General features: G+C 40.2%; 1 protein-coding gene across 15 annotated transcripts in view; it reads right to left on the reverse strand.

The window, feature by feature from the left end:
- Positions 1-23339, reverse strand: part of cadpsa (Ca2+-dependent activator protein for secretion a) — a 157792-nt gene that overhangs the window by 110641 nt on the left and 23812 nt on the right. For all 15 annotated transcript variants that reach the window (XM_078283468.1, XM_078283472.1, XM_078283463.1 and 12 more), the window contains exons 2-3: positions 12648-12761; positions 8508-8840 (exon numbers count right to left, since the gene is read on the reverse strand). In XM_078283468.1, the coding sequence (XP_078139594.1) occupies positions 8508-8840; positions 12648-12761 (447 nt within the window). The remainder of the gene's footprint in view (positions 1-8507; positions 8841-12647; positions 12762-23339) is intronic.

Genomic DNA, 23339 nt, shown 5'->3' on the forward strand with positions numbered 1-23339 from the left:
TTGAAACATTTGGAGAGTTTCACTACTACAAGTTTACTTTTATATATCCGGACATGTGCGCAAAAACCAGCGTACGCAACTTTTTTGTGCGTACGCAACGTTTATTCGGATGACAGCCAATCAAAACCAACATGTTAATTAAGCTTTACATATTCAACACCTTGTCCACGCCTGTGTGTAGTGTGTGTGTGTGTGTGTGTCAGATGTGTCAGAACAGCTGAGAAAATCTCTTCCTCTTCATGCACTTCCACTGCTGCAATTGCAGTGTTGGCCATGATAAACCCAATCATATCAAATGGAAACTGGCTTTTATCACCGCAATCAAGTATGTGTTAAAGCTATTAAAATGCATCAGAAGACATCTTTTGGTGATTCATGTAACGAGGGCAGGCTGGTAGAATCATGTTAGTAGGTAGGAAGTGGAAGAAAATATCTTCAATGGTATGAGGTAGGGTTAAGTGAAAGTTTGGAATGAAGTTTGGAGAAGGTTTAGTATGGGTTTAATTAGTTCAGGTGGGGTTCAGTGAGAGTTTCATTAGTTAAGGAACTTTTTAATTAGGGTTTTATTAGTTAAGATGGGGTTTAGTGAGGGTTTCATTAGTTAAGGTCAGGTTAAGTGAAAGTTTATTTAATTAAGATAGGGTCTAGTGAGGGTTTTACTAGTTAAGGTGGGGTTTAATGAGGGTTTTATTAGTTGAGATGGAGTTTAGTGAGGGTTTCTTTAGTTGAGGAGGGGTTTAGTGAAGGATTTCTTTAGTTAGGACGGGTTTAGCAAGGGTTTCATTAATTAAAGAAGGGTTTAGTGAGGTTTCTTTAGCTGAGGAAGGGTTTAGTGAAGGATGTTTTGGTTGAGCTAGGGTTAAGTGGAGGTTTGGTTGGTTAACGTAGGGCTAAGTGGAGGTTGCAGGGTTTAGGGTTAGGGTAGTAGTTGGGGTTGGGTTGAGTGGAGGTTGGTTTAGTGTTGAGGCAGGATTTAGTGAAGACTTATTTAGGCGACCCAGGGTTTAGTGAAGGTTGAGAGACGTGTGAGGACATTGTGCCTGGAGTGACATGCATGGGGACAGGCGGAGTGTTTGGGTCAATGAGCTGAGCAAGGTTCCTCTGCTGAGGAACTCTGGCTTGGAGGAGTTTCTGCTTAGGTAAACACAAGACTGTCTGAGCCCGTTGTCATGACTACAGGTCTCCCGATTGGCTCCTCGACAGTCTTTTTTGAAGCACACACACACACACACATACACACACACACACACATCTTTGCCAACCTAAATATTTCAGTGCAGTGCCACCAGTTTGTTCACTCTTTAATCTACAGGTATGGATTGTGGCAAACAAGAGCAGAGCGAGAATGAATGGGTTGCTTGATGGAATTGCGGCCCCCATCGACATTGCGTCACCCCATTCCGTGCTTGTTTTCTAACCATTGTGTTGGAGAGAGTGGTGGGGTGCAACAGCAACAATAAGTGACTATTCTTACTATACTAGTAAATTAACTTTTAATGTATCATGCTAGTTTAGGCAAGAGTCCCTGGATTTGGTGCTGTCCCTGGGTTTCCCCCTCTCTGGACAGCATTAGTATTACCAGAGGATGTCTGGTGATTGGTCATTTTTACCTCATGAATTTTAGCCCATCCAGAATGAACATAGCCCTGTCCGGACAGGATTAGTATCGCATGACAACGTTGGCAATGTAATTTAGTACCGTTACATTGACATTGATTGATTTTAACGAACGATCCATAATACAAATATGTATATACATCGATCCGGACAGTACTAGAATTGGCAAAGGATGTGGGAGTTCACTGAAAAACAGTATAGGTTATTTGCTTATACTAACTCGATCAACTTGATGACAACGCTGCTAAAGCTTTATATAAAGTTGATCGGGAACAGGACTGAAATCAATGAATCACTCCAGTAAAAATCATGTTACCACTTACCAGACCTCCTCTAGTAATACTAATGATAAAATTCCAGCTGAACCACAAATGTCCCTGGATTTGCTCCAAAAAATCTGGTCACCTTATGCTAGCATCTGTGATAAACACTTGTTAAAGGTGCGATAAGTATGATTTTTACTGTCCCATAGCACAAAATGAGCATAATATATCTGTGGGGGTTGATAGGTTGATATCAATGACTCAACGATTACTTGGGCAGCTGCTAAGATTTCTGGCTTTCAAAATTCACTTTCTCGCCCATTTTGGAACAAAAACTCCCCACCCACTGGAGTTTCAAGACACTTCAGATCCTGAAAAGACTACATCAGATTGATTCTCCTTACAATGATGTATACTATGAATGTATCTCATAAAGATTTATAGTATGTAACAAATATAAAATGTGGGTGAACTGTGTTTATCCTCCACTACATCCCAATTATACTGATATGGTCACATTTTGTTAGATTAATAACTGCCTTATTGCTCTCCTGTCACCTCCTCATCCTCTCTCCTCTTCAGTGTCCTTATCTTTCCTTCCATGGTGCCCACTGTTTCCTAACCCTGTCATGCTTCCTATCCTCCCCTCCCCTTCCTCTCCTCTTCTCTCTCCATTGGTTTAAACAAGTTGCTATCTCCTCTGGATGGATTAACAGGCCAAACCCCTAATATGTGATTAAAAGAAAAGCAATCACTTGCCCTTAATTCTGACAAGGGGACATTGTTGGCATGGCAGGGAAGGAGGAGGGAGGAGGAGGGCTGCCTGTGTGTACAGTCACCATGACGACCACATACGAGAGGATAAAGGGCACTGGGGACTGTGTGTGTGTGTGTGTGTATGTGTGTGTGTGTGCATATGTGCCCACCCATAGAAAGGTTTCACAAAAGAGTTGAAGGTACATAGGAACAGACTCAAATGCACACGCACGTACAAGTACATGATCAACGAAACACGGCGCTACAATGTGGATACCTGAAACAACCAACAAAACACACATGCATGTGCACGCACACACACACACACAAGGCCAAACACAGAGCTTAACCGTGGAGATGTACTTCAAAGCGTTCAAGGTCTCTGTTTTGACCACGATAGCAACGGTGTCTTTGATGATGCACAATTGCACGTTATTTGGCCCCATCTCTGCCATTTGTGTAATCAGTGCAAATGTATGCACAAAGAATTGAAGGGTTTCACAGCAGACTGTGCTTGTCCTTGTTTGTGATTATTAAATGTAGTACATGTCCTGCCCTTTGTTGTTTACCTTTCATGAATATCCAATCAGGCGGGAGAGAATTTGCACAGCAAGTCAGCCAATGAGAGAAGCTAAGGATTGGCCCAGATAGTGGAGAATGCTGTGGACAATGGCGGGGTTCAGACCTTTGCAACTGCAACTCAGATAGTGGAAAATATTGTGGAAAATGGAAGGCAAAAGTTTCAAGCCTTCGCAACTGCATCTTGGCCTAAATTAAATGTGTAAAAGTTCACACGTATTCCTGTCTCCAACTTCAGTGTGGATCTAGCTGACTAACTAGTGTGTGTAAAAAACAGCTGCTTAGTGGAGTAATGGAGAACAACATGGTCGCGGTAGCCATGCTTTGTGTTGTCTCCAGTCTATTCGGACCAATTAGAGGCTTTCAGTGGAGGAACACTTGGCTGCTGACTCCACCACAGCAGTAATGGCTAAAACCCATCTGATAAAAAGGAAGAACACCCACTCTGTTCTTCCCTCACTAAGCGCACATATCCGCTGCTATGGCCTGCAATTCAATTTGTCTCCTGGCTCAAGCCATCATTACTGCCTAAGGCACATTCATCAAAAGAGATGGGCTTCGCTTTCTGACCCCAGCGGTGTTTTTATTATGTGTGTAGTCTGTTAAAACACAATCATCTCATTTGCTCCTCTGAGGCGCTTACTGTGCAGCTAATGGCACGTCCGACACAGCTTCAACATGCATGCATGTGCACACCCACATAAACACCACGCACATGCATGCATGTGCACATATAAATTCAAATATCGATAGGCAAGCACACGTAAACTTTGATAGGCTGTGTTTGCATGTCACTTGGGTTTAGCAATAGAGATGTTCAGCATTAATTCTCTGGCTCGTTCTTTCACTGCGTGGGCCAGACAACAGTCGCTCGCCTAATGAGGGCAGCAACATCTTGCTATGAAATGCGATGGGAGGGGGAGCTCTCTGCTTGGCTCTGCTTCAAAAGCATCTGACCAGAGCCATATAGGTGGGAGAAGATGACGGCAACAGACAAGACCTATTCCAGCTGAACATTGCCTTAACCTGCTCTATGACTAACTGGTTTAAACTGGGGTCATCTGCAGGTTACACACACTGCATTAGTCTATTGGCATCAAAGCCAAGACTTAAGCTTGGGTGGCAAAAGGATGTTTCAACATCTCATTTAGGGGAGGGATTTCCATGCTGGCAATGTGGATTAAAGGATTACCTCATATGCTGCGTATTTGGAATGTAAGCCTTTTCAAATGGCGTGCATGTGTTAGACGCATGTAAAAATATGTGTAGTTATTTAGCGTCGTGTCATTGTTGGTACAACTCAGCGAGCCATCTGTGAGTAGTTATTCATGCATTTGTAAGGGCTTTACATAGAATTCAGCTCAGTTTAATTTTTTGCGTGTCTCTGGTGGACAGCAGCCCTTGCTAAGCTCAAAAATCATGGCCATCTCTAGTCCAAATGAGGGCATTTTAGAGTAACCATATGCCTTCATTCTTCATTAGTTGGTATTGTTGGATTATGATCGCCCCTAATTAGCCAAGGAGTATTAGGTCTCGAAAACAACAGAGCGCATCTCTTGCACCTAGTCAATATTTAGTTTCAGCAGTGAGAACAGGAAAACAAATGACTCATTCAGTTAGGAAACACTCCTGTCATTAAGACCATTTATTGCAATACATATTAATATACTTCTATTTGGTATTAAAGGCACAAATCTAAGCGAGCATGTTGAATACAATTCAGCCAAAATAGACCAACTTATTATCATGACTGTACATCCTGCCTGAACTCACAGGAACATATGTTGTTACACAGATATTAATTTTTTTTAAAAATCCATCTTTGGATACTCTTACGCTGTTAGTTACGGTGAATTTGTGATGTTCAGTGGATTCCAGGAGTTATTTTTTTCATGTCTACCTCTACTGTTGCTTTCAGTGGAAGGTGGGTGTATGGGCATTTAATTATAGCTAGCTAGACAACTAGTTTGTGAACACTGGGTGTGTCTATGATGGCGGACACGCCCCTTACTAAAAACATCAACAACATGTCTTGTAGCTGCATTGCATTCTAGTCTATTGAGACTAGTGTAGGTTGAGAAATCGGTCTCTCTCCTCTTCTACGATGGATTTCTCCCTGTATGATTGTTGAACGTCTCTTGGTGCAAAATGGTGAGTCTAGAAAGAAGCCCTCGCTCATTTTCTGAGGGACTGACACCAAAACGTGACGTTTACCGTAGATGTTAGATAGCTTAAACATTTTCTGCTACCAAACTCCACTGTAGCTGCGCTGGAAATATCTCAACTTGACGTTACGTTGTCCACATTTGTTATCCAAGGGAATAAGAAAAATACACCACCAAACAACAAAATTGCCCGAGGAATGCAAGGCACATCACCAATAGCTGTGTGGATTTCTCCTTTAAAGCAATATGTTATGCAAAGCTTTTCCACAGAGTATGTGTGGGGTATGGTGGTCCAACAAGCCAATTTAGACAAGGTGTACAGTTGTTGCCAATTAATTCAGTGACAAAGCAGATACACACAAAGACTTTGCAGGATTAATAGAAGAAGGAATACTACTGCTCCCTTACAGTAATGGAAATAAGACTTTGCATTGGTGGCTGCCCAGCAGGGACACTGTGCAGCTGTTGGATGGATCTCGACAGTAGCAGACATAGCAGACATATCAAATGAAAACGGCAGACATCAAAACAGGAACTCATTAATTGCAAAGCAGCATCACAAATGGAGAGCAACAGCCAAGCCATAGCAAACAAGACCTCACATTATCCCTTCCCCCACTTCTCCTTCCACTCCTCTATTACAACAGACAGTAGCAGATTTCTCAGCTTACAGCTCATTAATTCAGAGTGGTTACTCCGGAAATGGCAATTGCACATGACAAGGGGAGCAAAGAGGAGAAGCCTCCACTCTCTTTTTTCTACAGTTCTGTCAGGGAAGCAGTTTGACAAGCAAGTTTTGGTGGAGTAGAGCATCTTTTGACAAAGCATCTGGGAGTCTGCGGTTGCATGGACCTGCTGTTACAGGGAAAGGGATGCCCCCATGCTTTCTCAGGAAAAGACAGAGCTGTGGCAATGACTTAAGCAATATAGGAGTGCCATTGTTAATATAATTTGGCCAGAATGCATAAAAGACAACATTGACTTTGTACAGACAATCCCTCATTCTAAAATAATACAGGTATCCCTACAACCTTAATCCATGGTATGTTCACATGTATAGGCAGTCATCAATTACAGATTTTTTAAATTAACGCTGCACTTGGCAACTTCGCATTTTGGCGCCCCCTGGTGGCAGCCAGAGACAACAGTTTGACTTTTTTGAAAGTTTGAAGGACTTCATTACCCAGAAATCATGTAGAATGATGTCATTAAACTGCACAATTTCTTCTTTAGGAGACATTAGGAGACACTTTTGGATTTCACTACATTTTGAATCATCACTTCCAGTGTGCCGAGAATATTTCCCGCTGATCATACCAGACACCAGAATTTAATTTGGGTAAATAGGGCAATGGCATCTCAATTAGTAGGGATGAGACGCTCTTCTCTGTTGCAGCCACATGTTGTGATTTAGACAGGTGTTCATAACACACGTGTTTTTACATAAAAATCTTTAAGAGAGGCCAAAAAGGGACGTTATCAAAATCAGTTCAACATATATGACAAATACTAGCACACAATATTGTTCATGATCCAATTTTTGCAGATGCTAAGAAACTTGGTGACCAAAAATGTTGGGATTTTTGAAGCAATGCAAAGCCTTAGCCATTGCTGCAGGGAAAAAAGAGAAAAGAAAGGAAAAAAGGAGGCATCAACCCACCCACAAGGTTAACAATGGTGGATGGAGCACTGACAAAGGGCTGGCTGATTACCTAGGCCCATCTCCAAGCTCCGCTCACCACTTCCCATTCAACTGGCCTTTAGCTGGACACCATTATTACTCCATCAACCTCTCTCTTCCCTCACCCACCTCCTCCTTTCACTTTAACCAGTCATCCAAGCTATCCATCCCATGCCCTATTATTATCATCACACTGTATATATTGTAATAACTAATTTTCCATCCAGCACCACATTTTGCAGCCGATGTAATACCTGGCTTTCACAGCGAATCATCTATGTATAGAAACTTGTCTTATTGTTCCTCCCCCACAGATTGCTACTCTCTCTTTTGTCATGGAAGGCACAGTCACACACTGAAAAGCGTCACCTTTCCTGTGATCCAACATTCCATAGAACCTGAAGCGATCTTCTACAGACATCTAATCCTTCTCCTCCTAATGTTCTATTCTGCACGTGAAGAAATTGGACTTGCTGAGTTGACTTGGAGATGAACTGGGCTTCTTTTGCTTCAACAGTAGTACATATTGTACTATATAAACTCTGTGGTAGAGGTTTGCACAGGACTGTTTTTTTAACCCCGCTCCCGCCCACTGACGCGATATTCCATCACACCCTCGCTCACTCACACTTGAGGGAGATAGTTTCATTCCCCATTGACAAATTGTAACAAGAGGCTAGTCGGGACGTAGTCATTTTTCTGCCTGCCCTTTGTAACCCTGCAACAGCCTAAGTGGACTTGCTTTGAATACTCTAATTTGTTGAGCATTTTTTAAGTGAAAACTTCATACAGCGTGGGACATTCGCCTAAGAGCCTTGAGGGGGTCCCGAGAGGTAGGAGCTGGGACAGACAGCGCACAGAAAAATAAAGGTGTGAACTGGAACTGAAAATGGGTCTTTGGTTCTTGAATGCCATAGAAGAACCATTTCTGGTTCCACAAAGAACCTTTCAAGAACCTTTTAAATATCCCTAAGATATCCCTAAAACCATATATGGTTCTTTACTACTACTACTAGGTTCTTAATCCTTAGTTATTGGATGGTAGGTGATGGCATAAATGTGTAAAATAACCAAACCCCTCCATAGTATATATTGTGCAATTGCAAATGAGGCTATACAAGAGCAGATGGACAAAGGAGTGGAGAAATGGTTCTTTAAATAACCTTGGTTCTTCTATGGCATCACTCCGAAGAACCATTTTTGGTTCCACTGCGCACCTTTATTTTTCTGTGTGTACCTCGCCTCTGACCTTCAGCTCAGTCCAACTACAGGTCCAACTACAACCACAGCTGCTGCTTGCCCTCCAGTGGGTCTCGTTAAGGTAAACTGCCCGAAAGCATTTTTGACTAACCTAAGGACAGTAGAAAGTTATACCAACACGCATCACACACACATGCCCAAACTGCAAAGGGACATACGTTGCATATACTATAGTGAGGAACTGACCTGGCAGGCGTTATAGAGGAGTTGGTGCTCGAACTTCTTGATGCCCAGGATCTGCTGGAACATCTCATAGAGCTGGTCCTTGCTGAGGATGAGTTCCGAGGCGGCGCTGGCCGTCATTCTCTGCTGGTGCTTCCTGGGATCCTCTTCGCCTCGGTAGATGGTGTCGAACTTGGCCATCCAGGAGCTCAGCACCGTCTCTTTGCTCAGGCCGTCTATCTCCGGCAGGCTGCGCACTCGCTTCTCTATGTGCTTCTTGAAGACCTCCCGCGAATCGCTGGCCGAGCAGCCGCCGCTCTGCACCATCCGGCACACGCGGTCGCTTTTCAGGAACACCTGAGGTCAATGGATTCAAATATTTGTGTCAAAATAGAAGGAGACAGACAGGATTAAAGAACATCATAAAAACGCTTTCCTGTACAAGTGTGCTTTGGGAAGTGATTTAAAAGATGATACTGAACTGGCTAGCCTGAGCTTATCTGGCAGGGCGTTCCAAAGCTTCGGAGCTCTGACGGCAAAGGCTCGGTCACCTTTAGTTACCAGCTGATCACCCTGCCAGAGGACCTCAGGCTGTGCTGCAGTGCATAAGGTTGAAAGGTCTGCTATGTAGCTGGGGGCCAGACCTCGATCTGTCATCTGTACCATGGTGTGCGATGTTGTTAGCTGGAAACTATCAGTATGCATTCTGGAAAAGGTATGGAATTTTATTTTCAGATCTGTGTACCCAAGTTGTTGAATGTGGGGAATGTGTACCCTTGTTGATTTTCGGAAAATCTTTGGCTGTTTTCTTATTTATCTAAATTTTAACTTAATCATCTTAATCATCTTAATCATCAAATTTCCAGCCATGACCTACAATGTACCTGGAAACAGGAAAAGTATTTAATAATACAGTGAGTATTTTATAATGTATATGAAAATGTATACTAAAATGTATACAGGCCAAGTTGTCACGTGGGTAACTTGTCTCAGTGACTTTATTTCTGAAACTAAATATTTTAGATCCAAAAGTCCAATTACAAAAATGTTTACTTTCTTAATAAGAGGTTACCTATGTCGAATGAATACAACAGTCTAAGTCAAAATACTCTGACATAAAAGCAATATGTATACCTGAAAGTAACTAATGAAAATCTTAGTGTTTTTCTTCTCATTTTTTTCTTATAAAGGAATCAAAATAATGATACATTGTGAGTGAAGTAAAGTATGTTGTCAATACATGTTGACATGCTCTTGTGTTGACATATGTCAATACAAGAGTATGTTTTTCATGTTATTATTACAGTACTTCAGAGGAAATTGAATTGTGTGCACAAACACAGCACACTTGTCTATGTGACAGTATGCCCTGACATGGTTGTCACACAGTTGTCACAAGTTGTCATCAGTAATAACCTTTTCTTCCAGTAAATGATTCAAAATGTAAAAATGCCATTTTTTAGTGAAGACCTTAATCTAGCTAGAAAATATATATATTGTATCTCAGCAGTAAGGCACTACTGAGAAATACACCAATGAGTAAAAAGTGTGACAACATGCCCTGCTCTGCCCTACTTTTGAAGGCTATACTATGAATTTACATCCTAAAGATTGTGGAGACAGTGGGTCAACTCTATTCCCCCAAATATAAATGTGGATAAACATCCCGGGTTATATAACACCATTGCTCAAAATAAGGCCTAGATTAATGTATTACCCATTTAATTCACTTATCATTGGAATCACAAGGTGATGACAGGGCGAATTTGGGCATTATCAAACTAAAGTATTGTATGTAACACCTCCTCATAATATTTGAAATAATAGGAAAACAGTGAAACCTTTCCGCTCACATGAAATAATATGGTACCTTCCAGCATCCAAGCGTGAGTTCATGCTCTCAGCTTGTCTGGACCATCACTCACAACCCTAACCACTTTGGAGAAAGTAACCCAATTAACTTTTCCATTAACTTTTCCATTAAAGGGCTGTTAAGTAATCTATGACCTCTATTGGACCCGAGGGAATTGCAACAGCATTGGCAGAAGTTGTCCCCTCCTACATAAGTCTCTGGCCCAAATCCCAAATAAACCCCTCTTCAAATGATGCATACATGCAACCCTGACTTAACATATTTTGTTCACTCATTCAATTGTTAATAGAAGCCTTTAGGAGGGAGAAACAATCTGTACTGTATGTTCTCTATTACTATTAATGAAACACTGGGCTTTCCTGACAGCTCTCCTCTACATTAACTTCTGTTGTTTTTCCAGAGAAACAAGGCTGAATTCCAATTACAAACATTATCGGGGTGGAGTGAAGCTGAGTGATGGAGGGCAGAGTGTATACAAGTGTGTGATTGATGAGTTGTAAATTCACATCACCCAAACTCTGCTAACATTGTCTGTTGCCGAGCTCTCTCTGACCCGTCGTCTGTTGTTCTCTTCTCTCTCTCTTTGTCTGTCTCTCTATCTTTCTCTCTGCCTCGCTCCATTTCGCCAGCAGCTACAGCCGTGCTGAGAGCGGTAGGTTTTAATTGAATTGGATAACCCGTGCGACCAGCTTCATCTGGGTGTTACATATCACACCATTCTCATTTGGGTTGGCTGTGCTGCCACATTGACTGACAAGGCAGTGCCAGTCTCATCCATTTATTTTGACTTAAAGCTGCAATACACAACTTTTCGAATCTGATGTAGGATTTTCACTTTAATCTCAGTAGGTCAACATATTTATGAACTATGAACTAATCTTTTCATTGCCCATTTGATGTGTTGTTGTCCCCTGTAGTCAACTCAATGTTTTTTTTACAGGCCATCTAAAAACTCCTCCCCTATAGTTGGAACCCCTCCCACCCCTTATAATCATCCAGTCTTCCTCAGAGTTAAACAGTAATGGTACTAGCACAGGAGGTTTAAATAGCCCTATCCAAAGAAGTGAGCCTGTCATAGGCTCTAGAGGATGGGAGGGGACCTCTCATTGGTCAATAACATAGTCACACATCATCATCAAATCTGCCAAGGAATATATATCTTACATCTTAATAGTAAAACAGAAAAATATTTACAGCAAAAACATAACCATAAAAGTTAAAACTGTAATCATTGATAGTTATATTAGGATATTGTTCACAGAAAACAGGAGAGATTGAGCTCCTCATTCAGTCCATATGGTGCTACTGAGTTGAGTGTATACTGTATATCCAGTGCCATGAACGACATGAACATCAGCTAAATGCGTAAAATGTAAATGTAAAATTGTATATGAGGAGCTTGAGGGAAAAAGAGACACAAGTCAGTTCTCCAAGACATTTTTCCATTCTCTAAAGTGTTGAGAGTGACAGAGAGAGGACTCTGGCTATACAGGTTAGCCTGCTCCCTATGCATGGCTTCTGCCTGCGCATCACATTTATTTCCCAGTTCTATTCTGGGGTGGATCAAACCAGCTGAATCGTGGCCATGTGGGAGCACATTATTAACACTGCCCCGAGGAGACAGCGCACGTTCCACATCATTTATCAGGCCGAAGACAAGTCATCTCCGCTGAGGTCGAGATACTTTTTTGTCCCATTACTCGTTTTCCTGCCAGGACGGATTCATGTTAGACTCAGCGTGGAGAAGTTAACGGCATGCAAAAAACGGAAACATCTGGCATCTGAAATTACATGAATGTTGCAGACCTTTCTTACAACTTCACTTACAGAATAATCATGTGGTACTTTATAGATCCCTTAGAGAAATAGTCTTTTCTCTTGACTGCCCCACCCCCCACCCCACCCACCCCCCTCCACAGGGAGGTCAGAGGTCAGTGTCAGCAACACATAGGGCTTTTATAGTCTATGGCTTGAAGCTAGGTTATTTCATTGAAGGATAGTTTCTTTAACCACTGCATTTATCTGCATTTATACCATGGGAGACATTGAAACCGAAGATACTAATACTAATTCATGCATATGTGTGTGGAATCTGATCCAAATGTTGCAATAGAATCAGTTCAGGTTAAGGGCTTCCCATGGACAATCAGTGTAGTACTGATCAATTCTACAATAAATATTGAACTAATCAAACACTGACTGAACCAGATCTCATTTTTAATTAAAGGCCCATACTGGCATTGTACAACCAAAATATTGGTGTACCCCTAATGTACACCCCGAGCTCTCACCTCATAGTAGCTCTGGACTGCGTTGATGAAGGCCTCATCAGCTACGATCTGAGTTTCTCCATTGAGGAAAGCCTGGAAACGCTCCTTCACTGTCTGGAGCTGCTGCTTACTGATCTGAGGGAGAGAGGAAGAGACAGGTGTCAGCGCTCACATCTCAAACACAGTGCTTTTTCTTCTCTTTCTCCACAGCTGATGGGATGGGATGGTGTATTACATCTTGAGTTTACTGCTTAAACCGCACCAATTCCATTACGTTGGCATTGAGTTTAAACGACCAAGTAACAGCTGACATTTTCTGCCACATGCAGAAATGTTCCAAGCCACGACTGATTGCAAAATGTCATGTCTATTCTATCAGATGTATGGTAGGAGAGGATGCAATAGTTGGCAGACAGGAAGGCCATTGGAGGAGGGGAACAAGAGCAATATATGAAAGGACTTTTCTATATGAAAACAAAAAATCCCCACTAGTTCTTATTCTACCTCTTTTCCTACTTCTTCTTCTCTCTTACATGATCATTCTACAATCACAGAAACGTGGGGGCATGTAGCAACTGATAATGTGATAACAGTCGGATAATGCAATAACTTAACATAACAAAAATGGCTCAAAAATGTCACAACACCCACATAAATCACATCTCGTTATCACATTAATCAACAAAGGGGGTGGAACATCTTTTTAAATGATGATGTGATAATAATATTGACTATTAATGTAACAACTCATGTTATTACATTGTTATTACTCTTAGCATTACATTAGTAGTCAGTATTAATATTACATCAGTTAAAAAGATGTTACACCCCTTATGAAGTAATAAACGGCAGTTAATGTAGTAATTTTTGTACACAATTAATAACAGGTTTTATTTTCAACCCATTCAGAGGGACAATTTATTAAATTTTAACAAGTTATTACATTATCAGTTGCTGCAAGACACTAAGACCCTGACCTTTGCACTCCTTATGTTTGGTTGCTTGCAACATGAATCTAGGAATTGATTCTTATTCTACTGTTGCATTGTAATTTGCTCTCGATAAGAGTGCCAGCTAAATGGTTAACATGTAAAAGAACACATGAAGAAATAGCTATATATGAGCATCAGTCCAGACTTCATTTTGTTATGCTAGGCTTTCCGAGCATGAGGAACTGCATCCGTCTCCTTCTACCCATAATCCCTTGCATTTGGGGTGGTTTCCTGTAGTTGGTTAGTATGTTCTCACTCCTAACGAACCGCAGCGCAGTTCTCTTGTTAGAGGACTGAAATCAACTCTGGTTCTGATCCCAGTTCATCTTATGCTGTTACACTCTGCTCTATTCCCTGTATATTGGATTTTCACGGACAATTACATGGCAAACAAATAAAATGCTGGAGAGTGGTTTACCCATTCTCCTTATGGGCCAAATTATTCCAGCAGGACCTTTGCTCTAAACCTACTATTTTCCACCAACATCCACTGCACACACATAATTAAGTTAGTCATTGCGGACCCCAGTCATAGCCCTCCAATAAGTCAGTCCCTTAATGTAATTACCAGCTTCGATGTGATGTTGTGATTCTTTCCGCCCTTTTTATTCAGCCGCTTTCTGTTTGCAAACCTTAAATAAGCAAACAGGGACAAAGGAAAATCCCCATCTGATATACCAACTTCACTGATGTTTCTAGTCATCTCTTAAACCTGTTTCTATTGTTTATTTGCTTGGTGTGTGTGTGTCCAAATGCTCTATAGCAGAATGTGCAACACTGCTGTAGGAGGATGGTCTAAATGAAAATGAACATTCAAATTTGGCATTTAACCACTGCTGTTGTCTAGAGCAGCATATCATGAGTGCAAAAAAAAACTAAAATCATCCTCATAGTAACTAAGAATCAAGATAGACAATCAATTTAACTAGATCATCCATGGATCCACACTTAATATTGAGAATTGCGGGATCAAAGTAGATTAGTAGTAGTCTGAATCTCATCAGTGTACAGTTGGTGTGAGGGAGTTGACATTTTTAGCACAAGCTACTGGTGTCAGAAATCGATGACACTATAAGCCAACATTTATCAAGGATGGCAGAGTACTGGCCAAGGGCTGATCTAGAAACCTTGAGATCTTTTGCCTTTTCACATCAAGTGAAACAACTCCAGTATTAGGCAGTGGTTGAATTGTTCCTGTCTAAGTTGTTTTGCCTTAACAAGATTTTGTTTTAGTTGTTCAGGCAAGTTTGACACATCTTGTGTGGACAAATGTGATTGGTATCTGTTGCTGCTACACACAAATGAATGTACAGATACAGAGATGGTAGTAAGGGGAACGGTGAAACAAAGTGTCTATTTTGGACCACTTGAAAGAGAAATTCTCGGTGAGGATTGCACTGATTCAGGATAACAAAATCTTGCCAAAGCATGTAGGAGAGAGGAGTGAGAAAAATCTGGAGTTTATATTAAGTTTGTATCTGGGTAGGGCCGGATTAACCAACCACAGGGCCACTGGGCACACACGTCCTATTGGGCCCCCCTCCCCGCAGTACACACCCACACAGCCTAACTCAAGATACTAGCCGGTTTGTTACTAATACTAACCCTTTGTTTACCTTTGTTAAACGTTGAAATTTACTGAAAAGGTTTGATTATGTCTCTACATAGACCCTGCCTCACCAGTATATAATTAGTGCTCTGTATTTTAGTTGGATAAATGCATTGCTCATAAACATACAATCAATAGGTCGCAGTTTAATAATTGTGGCTAGGGCCTCTGTACCAGTAGAGATCGTGTTTAGGACCCCCATGTCAATACAGGCTGTGACATGGGCCCCATAATCATTCTAAATTGTGGCCTACGGCTAGGGGCCTCAGGCAGATAAGTGTGTGTCAGGGTCCTGCCTGGATGCACATTTAAATTGAAATTAGTGAGATGTTGCAAAATGCATTGAACACAGACGCAGGACTCCGAATCTTTCGGGCCCCCGATGGCATGTGCCATGCATGCCTGGTCAGAAATTCAGGCATTTAATGTAATCCAAAATATCAACTCTTCAGGAACTAAGAAAAACAGCCTAGTTTGACCATGCATTTTTCACATTATCCAATAGGTTTTGAAATTGTTTCATAAACCCAAGGGTCGTAGATCTTTCTCAGCCCATAGAGGAGCATGCAATCCTTCAAGTGAAGTTAAAATCAAAACTGGAGTTACAAGGTTTTCACCCGACAACAACAACATTCATATCAAGTGAGTTCACATCAATTCATATCAATAATGTCCATACCAGAAATCATATAAGTAAATATAAAAATCCATATACATTTCCAACAGACACCAAAGATAAAGAGTATATAACCTGTTGAGAAAGGACTTGTTGATTTGCACTGTAAGGCACCAAGGGTTTATACAAATTACAAGCCTTGGCCTTTATCTTACTGTTGCAAGCCACAAATATATATATATATTTTTTTTCACTATATCACTACTTTAGGCCACCACTGCCCACATTATAATTTTTTAAGCAGAACTTAGCACAAAATCACTGCTTTTAGTCAATAACAAATGAGTGTTAGCTAGATGTATTGTTCTAGCTAGCTAACATTGCAAAAAAAAGATTTCAAAACATACTGATAATGTGTAAATATCAATCAGAATGCATGTAGAACAGTTGTAACTTATGGCAAAATGATAGATAAGTTTGTCCAGCATATATACCCAAAATAATGGAGATGGCATATTTCTATTGCTATTGAGTAAAACTGGACTAACTAGCTAAACTATATCTACACTATCTGTTACTGGTTAGTGTGTTGGAAGGTTGGAATTTATTAGTTTAGTATTATTAACCGTTAGCAATACATATGCTCAACTTAATATATCTGGAATATCTTGTAGGAAATTCTTTCATTCACACTAAATATTCATTCTAGTCATCTAAGTAAGTTTCATTTGGATAATCCAAAACAGGTAATTTTTCATTTCCTATTTATCAAAACATTTTGGTAAAATGATATAGTTTTATGGTGATTTGATGGCTTCATTGATTTTTGTGATGTTCTGTTCCTTCTTTGTGTTTACTTCATGTGGGAAATTTGCAAAGAAAAGCTTGAAAAATTGTAATGATAGTGGGCTGAAACTGATGGCAGATAGAAAGGTCCTCCTGCTGCAATCCTATAATCCATGTTCCATCTAGTGACATGGGCCTTTCATATTAATTAATATTAGAGCCACACAGCATCCTTCATGGACTATGTTAAATGAGTTCTTTGATGCCTGTTCAACATTTCTAGATGATTGAATTGACTGTAGTGAATACCTTTGTAAATGTGATGTTTAGTAAGAGCAAGAATGTGCCTCCTAACCCCCAAAAAGTTGAAATGAAACCTGTTGTGGTCAGTGATAATAGACTGTTGAGTAGATGTTGAGCAATCATTTCTAGAAGCTGGTTGCATTGATTACTTTCAGGGTATCCAACATGTTGTTTCACACCAGTGCATCAGCAATGCATGTGTAAGCCAATAGAGACCCACACCGCTTCTGTCAAAATGTACATACAGTATATACAGTGGAAAACAACATACTAACATGAGATTCAGATGCCTGTATGCTTTGTATTGTTTATGTTTTCCACATTAATAAGTCACTCAATAATGTATAACTCATTTTGAATCATGGTCAAGTGGCAGCAGAAACACTTCAAGCTAGTCCTTCTACTTGTATTGTACACCTGCAGGGAAAGACACAGTACCAGTATGCCGAAATGACCTTCCTGCTCTGCAGGCCAGTAAGACCCTCCCTCCCTGCTAGAAGTCTCCAGACCCATTGGTCAGCACCCCTCCGCTGCCCTGGTTACTGTTACCATGGCCACTGCAGCAGAGGAAACACTATGAGATTACAGCTTCCTTAATGGGGGTCAAAGTTCACAGTTCAGAACTACACACGGGCTAGTTGTGTACTGTACTTTTATCCACCATTAATCTTAATATCATTAAACAAGAGGTCAGATGGAAATATGTACAGTTGGTGAGTAGATAGTGGGTCAGTAATGATCAAGCTCTTTGATCCAGTATGTTGAACTTCAACAGACTATGGATTTTAAATAGGAAAGCATGTTTACAAGCCATATACTGCATAACTACACAGGTAGTAAATGCGCTTCAAAGCATTATTTATCTTGTTAGGATTAAATTAATGCACTGTTAAAATGAATGCACATAACTGAATTTCATTTGAATTATAAAAAAAAAAAAAAAAAAGATAATTAAAACCAGATAAGACCAAAAAAAAAGGTCTCATATCTTATCCTTTCGTTTAATTATTTCCCCCATTTATTGGGTTTCAGACTCAAATTAACACTAACCACCAGCCAAAAGATGAACTTGGTTATGGCTGTGAAGTCTCTAAATTCACCTGACGCTACAGAACTTCACAAAAAAACAACTAAGCTTCAAAAATAGTGCAGGAGTTGTGAGATTTAAACAAGATTTCTATAAAAAAAATAAAAAAAACTAGTAGGCTACTGACAAAAGGTTTTTGTCTGCAGCAGTCTGTTTCAAAGGTTATCAGTATCAAGTTCATTCTAATTCACAAGAAAAGCCATTGTTGTCTTTTAAGAATAGAATTTTGGCTTCTAAGAATAAATGCTTGATTTTAGGTGTTTGGGATGTGCCCGTTATTTCGAAACGTTGATAGTTTTTGGGATAATCACTGGAGGGCAGAAGCAGCCATACCAAGAGAGCACACAGCTAATAGAGACAAGGCATCTGCATACACCTGTCTGCCCTCTACTAAACTGGATGCATCACAGCACGCTGTCCAATAAAGTCCTGCACACACACACACACACACACACACACACACACACACACACACACACATACACACGAAAGAGCCTCCGGTGTGTTGGGTGTCAAGTGGTTGTTCATGCAGGCAGGAGACAGAGAGATGAGAAGAAAGATCACCTTTTCCTTGCTCAAACAAAGAGAAACAATGTAGGAAAGTCTCAGTGTCTGAGACTAAAGCAAAATATAAAACACTAGTGCACAATACTAGTGCTGCCACTCATGGGCGTAGGAAGCACGGGGGACAGGGGGACATGTCCCCTCCAATATTAAAAGATGTTTAAAATGTCCCCCTCAAAAAATACCACGACATTGTGTTATTTTGCCTCCACATTGAAAAATCAACTGCAGGACTTTTATTTTGAAAAGCCTTTGACTTCGTGCAATGTGGAATGAAGTTGAATGAAGTATCTCCATATGAAAAAAGTGCGCCACAAGAAATAGACTTGATGGGGCTTTATATCGGTGAGGAGCAGACAGCAGCCAAGACAGCGCTCCAAACTGCAGCCAAAAACAAAGCTGCATAGATCATGTGAAGAGGTGTCACTCTGGCCCTAAATTAAATATCTTGTAATTACGTATTCCTTTCTGCAATATTAAAATCATTCCACTGATGCAAAAGCAGATTGTAGAGAATATAATGGCTTACATTCTGATGCAGGCCTTTGTGGGCAAAACGACAATGGAATGATATTAACTGTGTATAAAAAATAAATACATTTATATTGTGAGCAGATTGATGCCTCTTCACTTGATCTGATGGAGCAGAGCAGTCAGTGGAGCACAGGGCCGTTAAAGTGTCAATAATAATGAAGAAATTAATGGTAATCAAACGGCAAGATGTCCAATCAACACCACTGGTCAGGTGCCGATAGAGAGAGAAAAGAAAAAAAGAGGATGTGCAGCAAATGAAACGTATGTAATTGCGCCAAGGAGGAATAAATGTGTAAAAAGTTATATAAAGCTAGTTTTCATGACTGTCAACAACAAAAGGTCAATAGCTTTGTTGCCACTGCTTCCAAAAAGCACAGACATCTGTCCGTCAGTTATGTAAAGACAATACTTTGTCTATTTGCCTCAGTGTCCTGTATGTTTGTAGCCTAAGTATGTAATCTTTCTCTGATATTATTACAGCACTATATTTTCATCTGTGCTGATTTTTAAAATGGCAAGGTAGGTTAGGCCTAGTTGTTTTGCAGCTAAACTTAAACTTAATTCTTCACCATATTGGATGGCTTGCATCTTGTCTGAAATGTTTCTTTGCATGGCTCATTATCCTACCGTAATGGAACAGGTACTGTGTTGGCTTTTTGTATGTACTTTATAATTAACATCTTTTCAAGCTAAAGCCAGTCAATGTTGTAGCAGGGCTTGGAGAAAAAACACACTTGGCTCTTAAAAAGGACCAGTGCACCGCAAAAACTAAATGACTAGAAACCAGATAATATCCGTGCAGTTAGTTGGAAGGAAAATACAACTACATAAAACACTGTAATTCGAAGACGGAAATTATTATTATTGTTATTGTATTATTATTAATTAGAAACAGGCGAAACTAGATAGATTGGCTGAAAGCCTGCTGTAACCAACACATAAAGCCTGATCTGTCACTTAGCACCTGAGTCATTCTTTCTTTATTTTCAGATAGCCTTTTTAAAAGTTACTAGAAATGAGTATTGCAGAGCTGTTTTTTGAAAAATGTTCCTCCTGCAGAGCATGCCCCTGGACCCCAGTAGTCAAATCTGTCCCCCGCAATGGCCAACTGCTTCCTACGCCCATGCTGCCACTACTACTTTAAGTAGTAGTAGAATTTAAGTAAAAAATGACACACAGTCAGAAAAACGAGGAATAGTAAAATAAAGATCACAAGCAGGGAAACATTCAGTGGCAAAATAAAGTATGCTTTAAGAAGTAAAACCTTAAAATAAACTCGAAATTTAACTGGTAATATATTATAATATAATAATATATTATTTGGCATCAGTTAAAATCCTAGATGTTGTGTTTTGAATGAGCTGAAGTCTTTGAGAGTGATTTTGCCTGAGGCAGGAACAGAAAGAGTTGCAGCAGTCCAAACAAGATGATCTTCTCTCCTGTGAAGGATAAAAACAAGTGATTTTTTTTATTTTCTCAGTTGAAGCAGAATTGTACAAATCTCTTAGCAGCTCTTCAAAAGTCACTCATTGTGATCTACTTTGCAGATGAAATATGTTTCTTAACACATATCTGCTAAATGTTTGGAAATTGCAGCAATAATGGATATTTTGCTGATTATGTTCACGTAGTTGCTGCACTTGAGAGGAAACAGAGGATATGAAGAGCCAGGACGAGAGGATGGGAGGGAGGAGGACGGAGAAGGGGAGGACAGGGGGAGGGATGGAGGGAGGATGAAGGGATGAAAGGAGGATGGCACCGGAGGGGGATGCATTTAACAGATGACGTACCAATCAGATGCAGGGTACAGTATGTCATAGTTTACCCCAGTGCACATCCTGAAATCTCCTCTTTTCAGCCACATGACCAAAGCTGAGCAAATCATGTGTGTGTGTGTGTGTGTGTGTGTGTGTGTGTGTGTGTGTGTGTGTGTGTGTGTGTGTGTGTGTGTGTGTGTTCGTGCATGTGTGTGTCTACTGCCCTTATTTATATGTACTATACTTTAGTGGAGTCGAGACATTTTTTCTGTCTCAAATTGACTGACTGAGCTCATCACACAATGACTACCAAGATGTAAATGATGCTATGTTGGTATTGTATAGGAATATCGGCACCAACTGGATCTGAGAGAATCTATGTGCATCTACATTACTGATACACTCCAAATCCAAATCTTAATTCAGATTTCTTTATATTAAGGTTGTTTTAACTGTTAGTTAATGCATGAACTAACATTGAACTAACACTTAATTAAGGCATGAATACATTTATTTATGTTTACTAATCTTTTAAAGTAAAACTTTGTAACAATTTCATATCAACTTTGATACTCTCTATTTTGATACTCTACTCTCTATCTACATTGTCTGTTCTAAACACCCGGAGTCTGGTAGCTTGAAGTCACTTTCTCTGCAGAAAGAGAGAAAGTGACTTCAAGTTTCTGGTTTGCTTGGAATAAATAGAAGAACTGGGTAGCTAGCATGAGCAGAGATAGCCAACATGGCTGAACATACAAAGAAAAGAGCGCCACCTACAGAAAACTGCATCAACAGAAAATCCAAGGAAAAAGACGTCACAGTACTGGACACACTGTTTGATTGACAGGTGATCTCCAGGAAGTGCAGTGCAGAAACACCACAGCAATGAGGCTGAGCAACAAAGACGGAGACAAAAGAAAAACAATGAGGATTTTTCCAAATTATCACTTTAAAGCGGCACTTGGCAAGATTCAAAAATTTAAAAAAATACACCTGTCTTACCAAACTTTCAAAAATTCAAACAATTATCGCTATCTACCACTTGGGGCCACTAAAGTGCTCAGTTCCCTATAGTGCAGCTTTAAGATATAAGGTTTCACCCACCTCAAACAATCACATCCCAGCTAAAATGAGAAGAATCAATGAGACAGCTCATTCTGAAATTCTATCTCGCTCACACTACACAGGCATCAATCTAATCATCTCTGGCACTGAACAGAAGATTCCCTGGAAGAAGTGTTTCTCTTTGCCAGCTGGCCAGAGCCCAGCACTGACACCAATATTTCTCTTTCCACAAGCCAATATTAGCTGATACAGTGTGTGTATTTGTACATGGGTCCAGTCACGTAGGCAGAAGTTACCTGTAGTGAATTATGAGTATTGGTGAGTGTGTGTAACTTAATTCACAACAAATTATCCCAATTACAGCATGTGCAACAGTGACTATTGTAATCCTGGGTTTCACTCTCACCACTATTATCGTCCCACATACAGTGTAGACAGTTCAATACTATATCAACACGTAAAATCTTCCCATATGGGTCTCTGGGACTAGATCTTTTCACATGCGTGTCTTTGTCTGCGTCTTTCTCTTCCTGACTCTTTCTCTGGTCCATGTTTTCACACTTACAGACCCGACAAAAAAAGAAATCAGAGCTCAATTCACAACCATCGGCTCTGATAAATAAGAAAATATGGACAGGCGTGTTGCGAGGTGAGTGGGGGTTCTCACTGTGTTCGTGACTGTGTTAGCTGAATGCTTAACAATGGTGTCCTATTACACAGTGTTAAGGAAGGCGGCAATAAAAAATAAAAAAATAGAAGCCGTGATGAAATATGATAGCAGTCAAGCGGATTCTTGCTGTAATTTGCTGAGAACATGTATTATATATAATTCTTAAATTGCTTATCTACTGAAAGAATGAACTGACAGAACTCGGGAGATGTTATACATGTTGGTAAAAGATGTCAATCAAAATGCCATGTCCCAAGCACAAGATGACACAGATTTTTGGATGGTAGACAGATAGTAAGACTTGTTGATGGAAAATAATGTATAATTCTGATCACACCATAACTCTAAGAACAAGTCAATTTTGTTCCTGTGCTCACAAAAGATGCAAATGTAAACGACGCAACATCAAAATACATTTAACATTACACTTGGCTGTAATATACTGTTAGTTAATTGATAAATAGCTGAGCCAATCAATTTGAGAGTGAAAAAATGTCTTCCATTGGAATGAATAGAAAGCCCAAACATTTTTGAAGAATTCTGAACCTTATTCAGGCAGTTGTAAAATATAATTTCCCACTTGACATAACCCCGTTTTCACCCTGTGACCAACACAATCAACAGATTAAATCCATTCATTTCTTATAGAGCTGAGCGGCCTGGGAAACACGGTCAATGTGTGGACGGTCAACTAGGTTGTCAGCCACAGCTTACCTTCATGTCATCGGCT

This window comes from Centroberyx gerrardi, chromosome 5, assembly GCF_048128805.1.
Source record: "Centroberyx gerrardi isolate f3 chromosome 5, fCenGer3.hap1.cur.20231027, whole genome shotgun sequence".
Lineage (NCBI taxonomy): Eukaryota > Metazoa > Chordata > Actinopteri > Beryciformes > Berycidae > Centroberyx > Centroberyx gerrardi.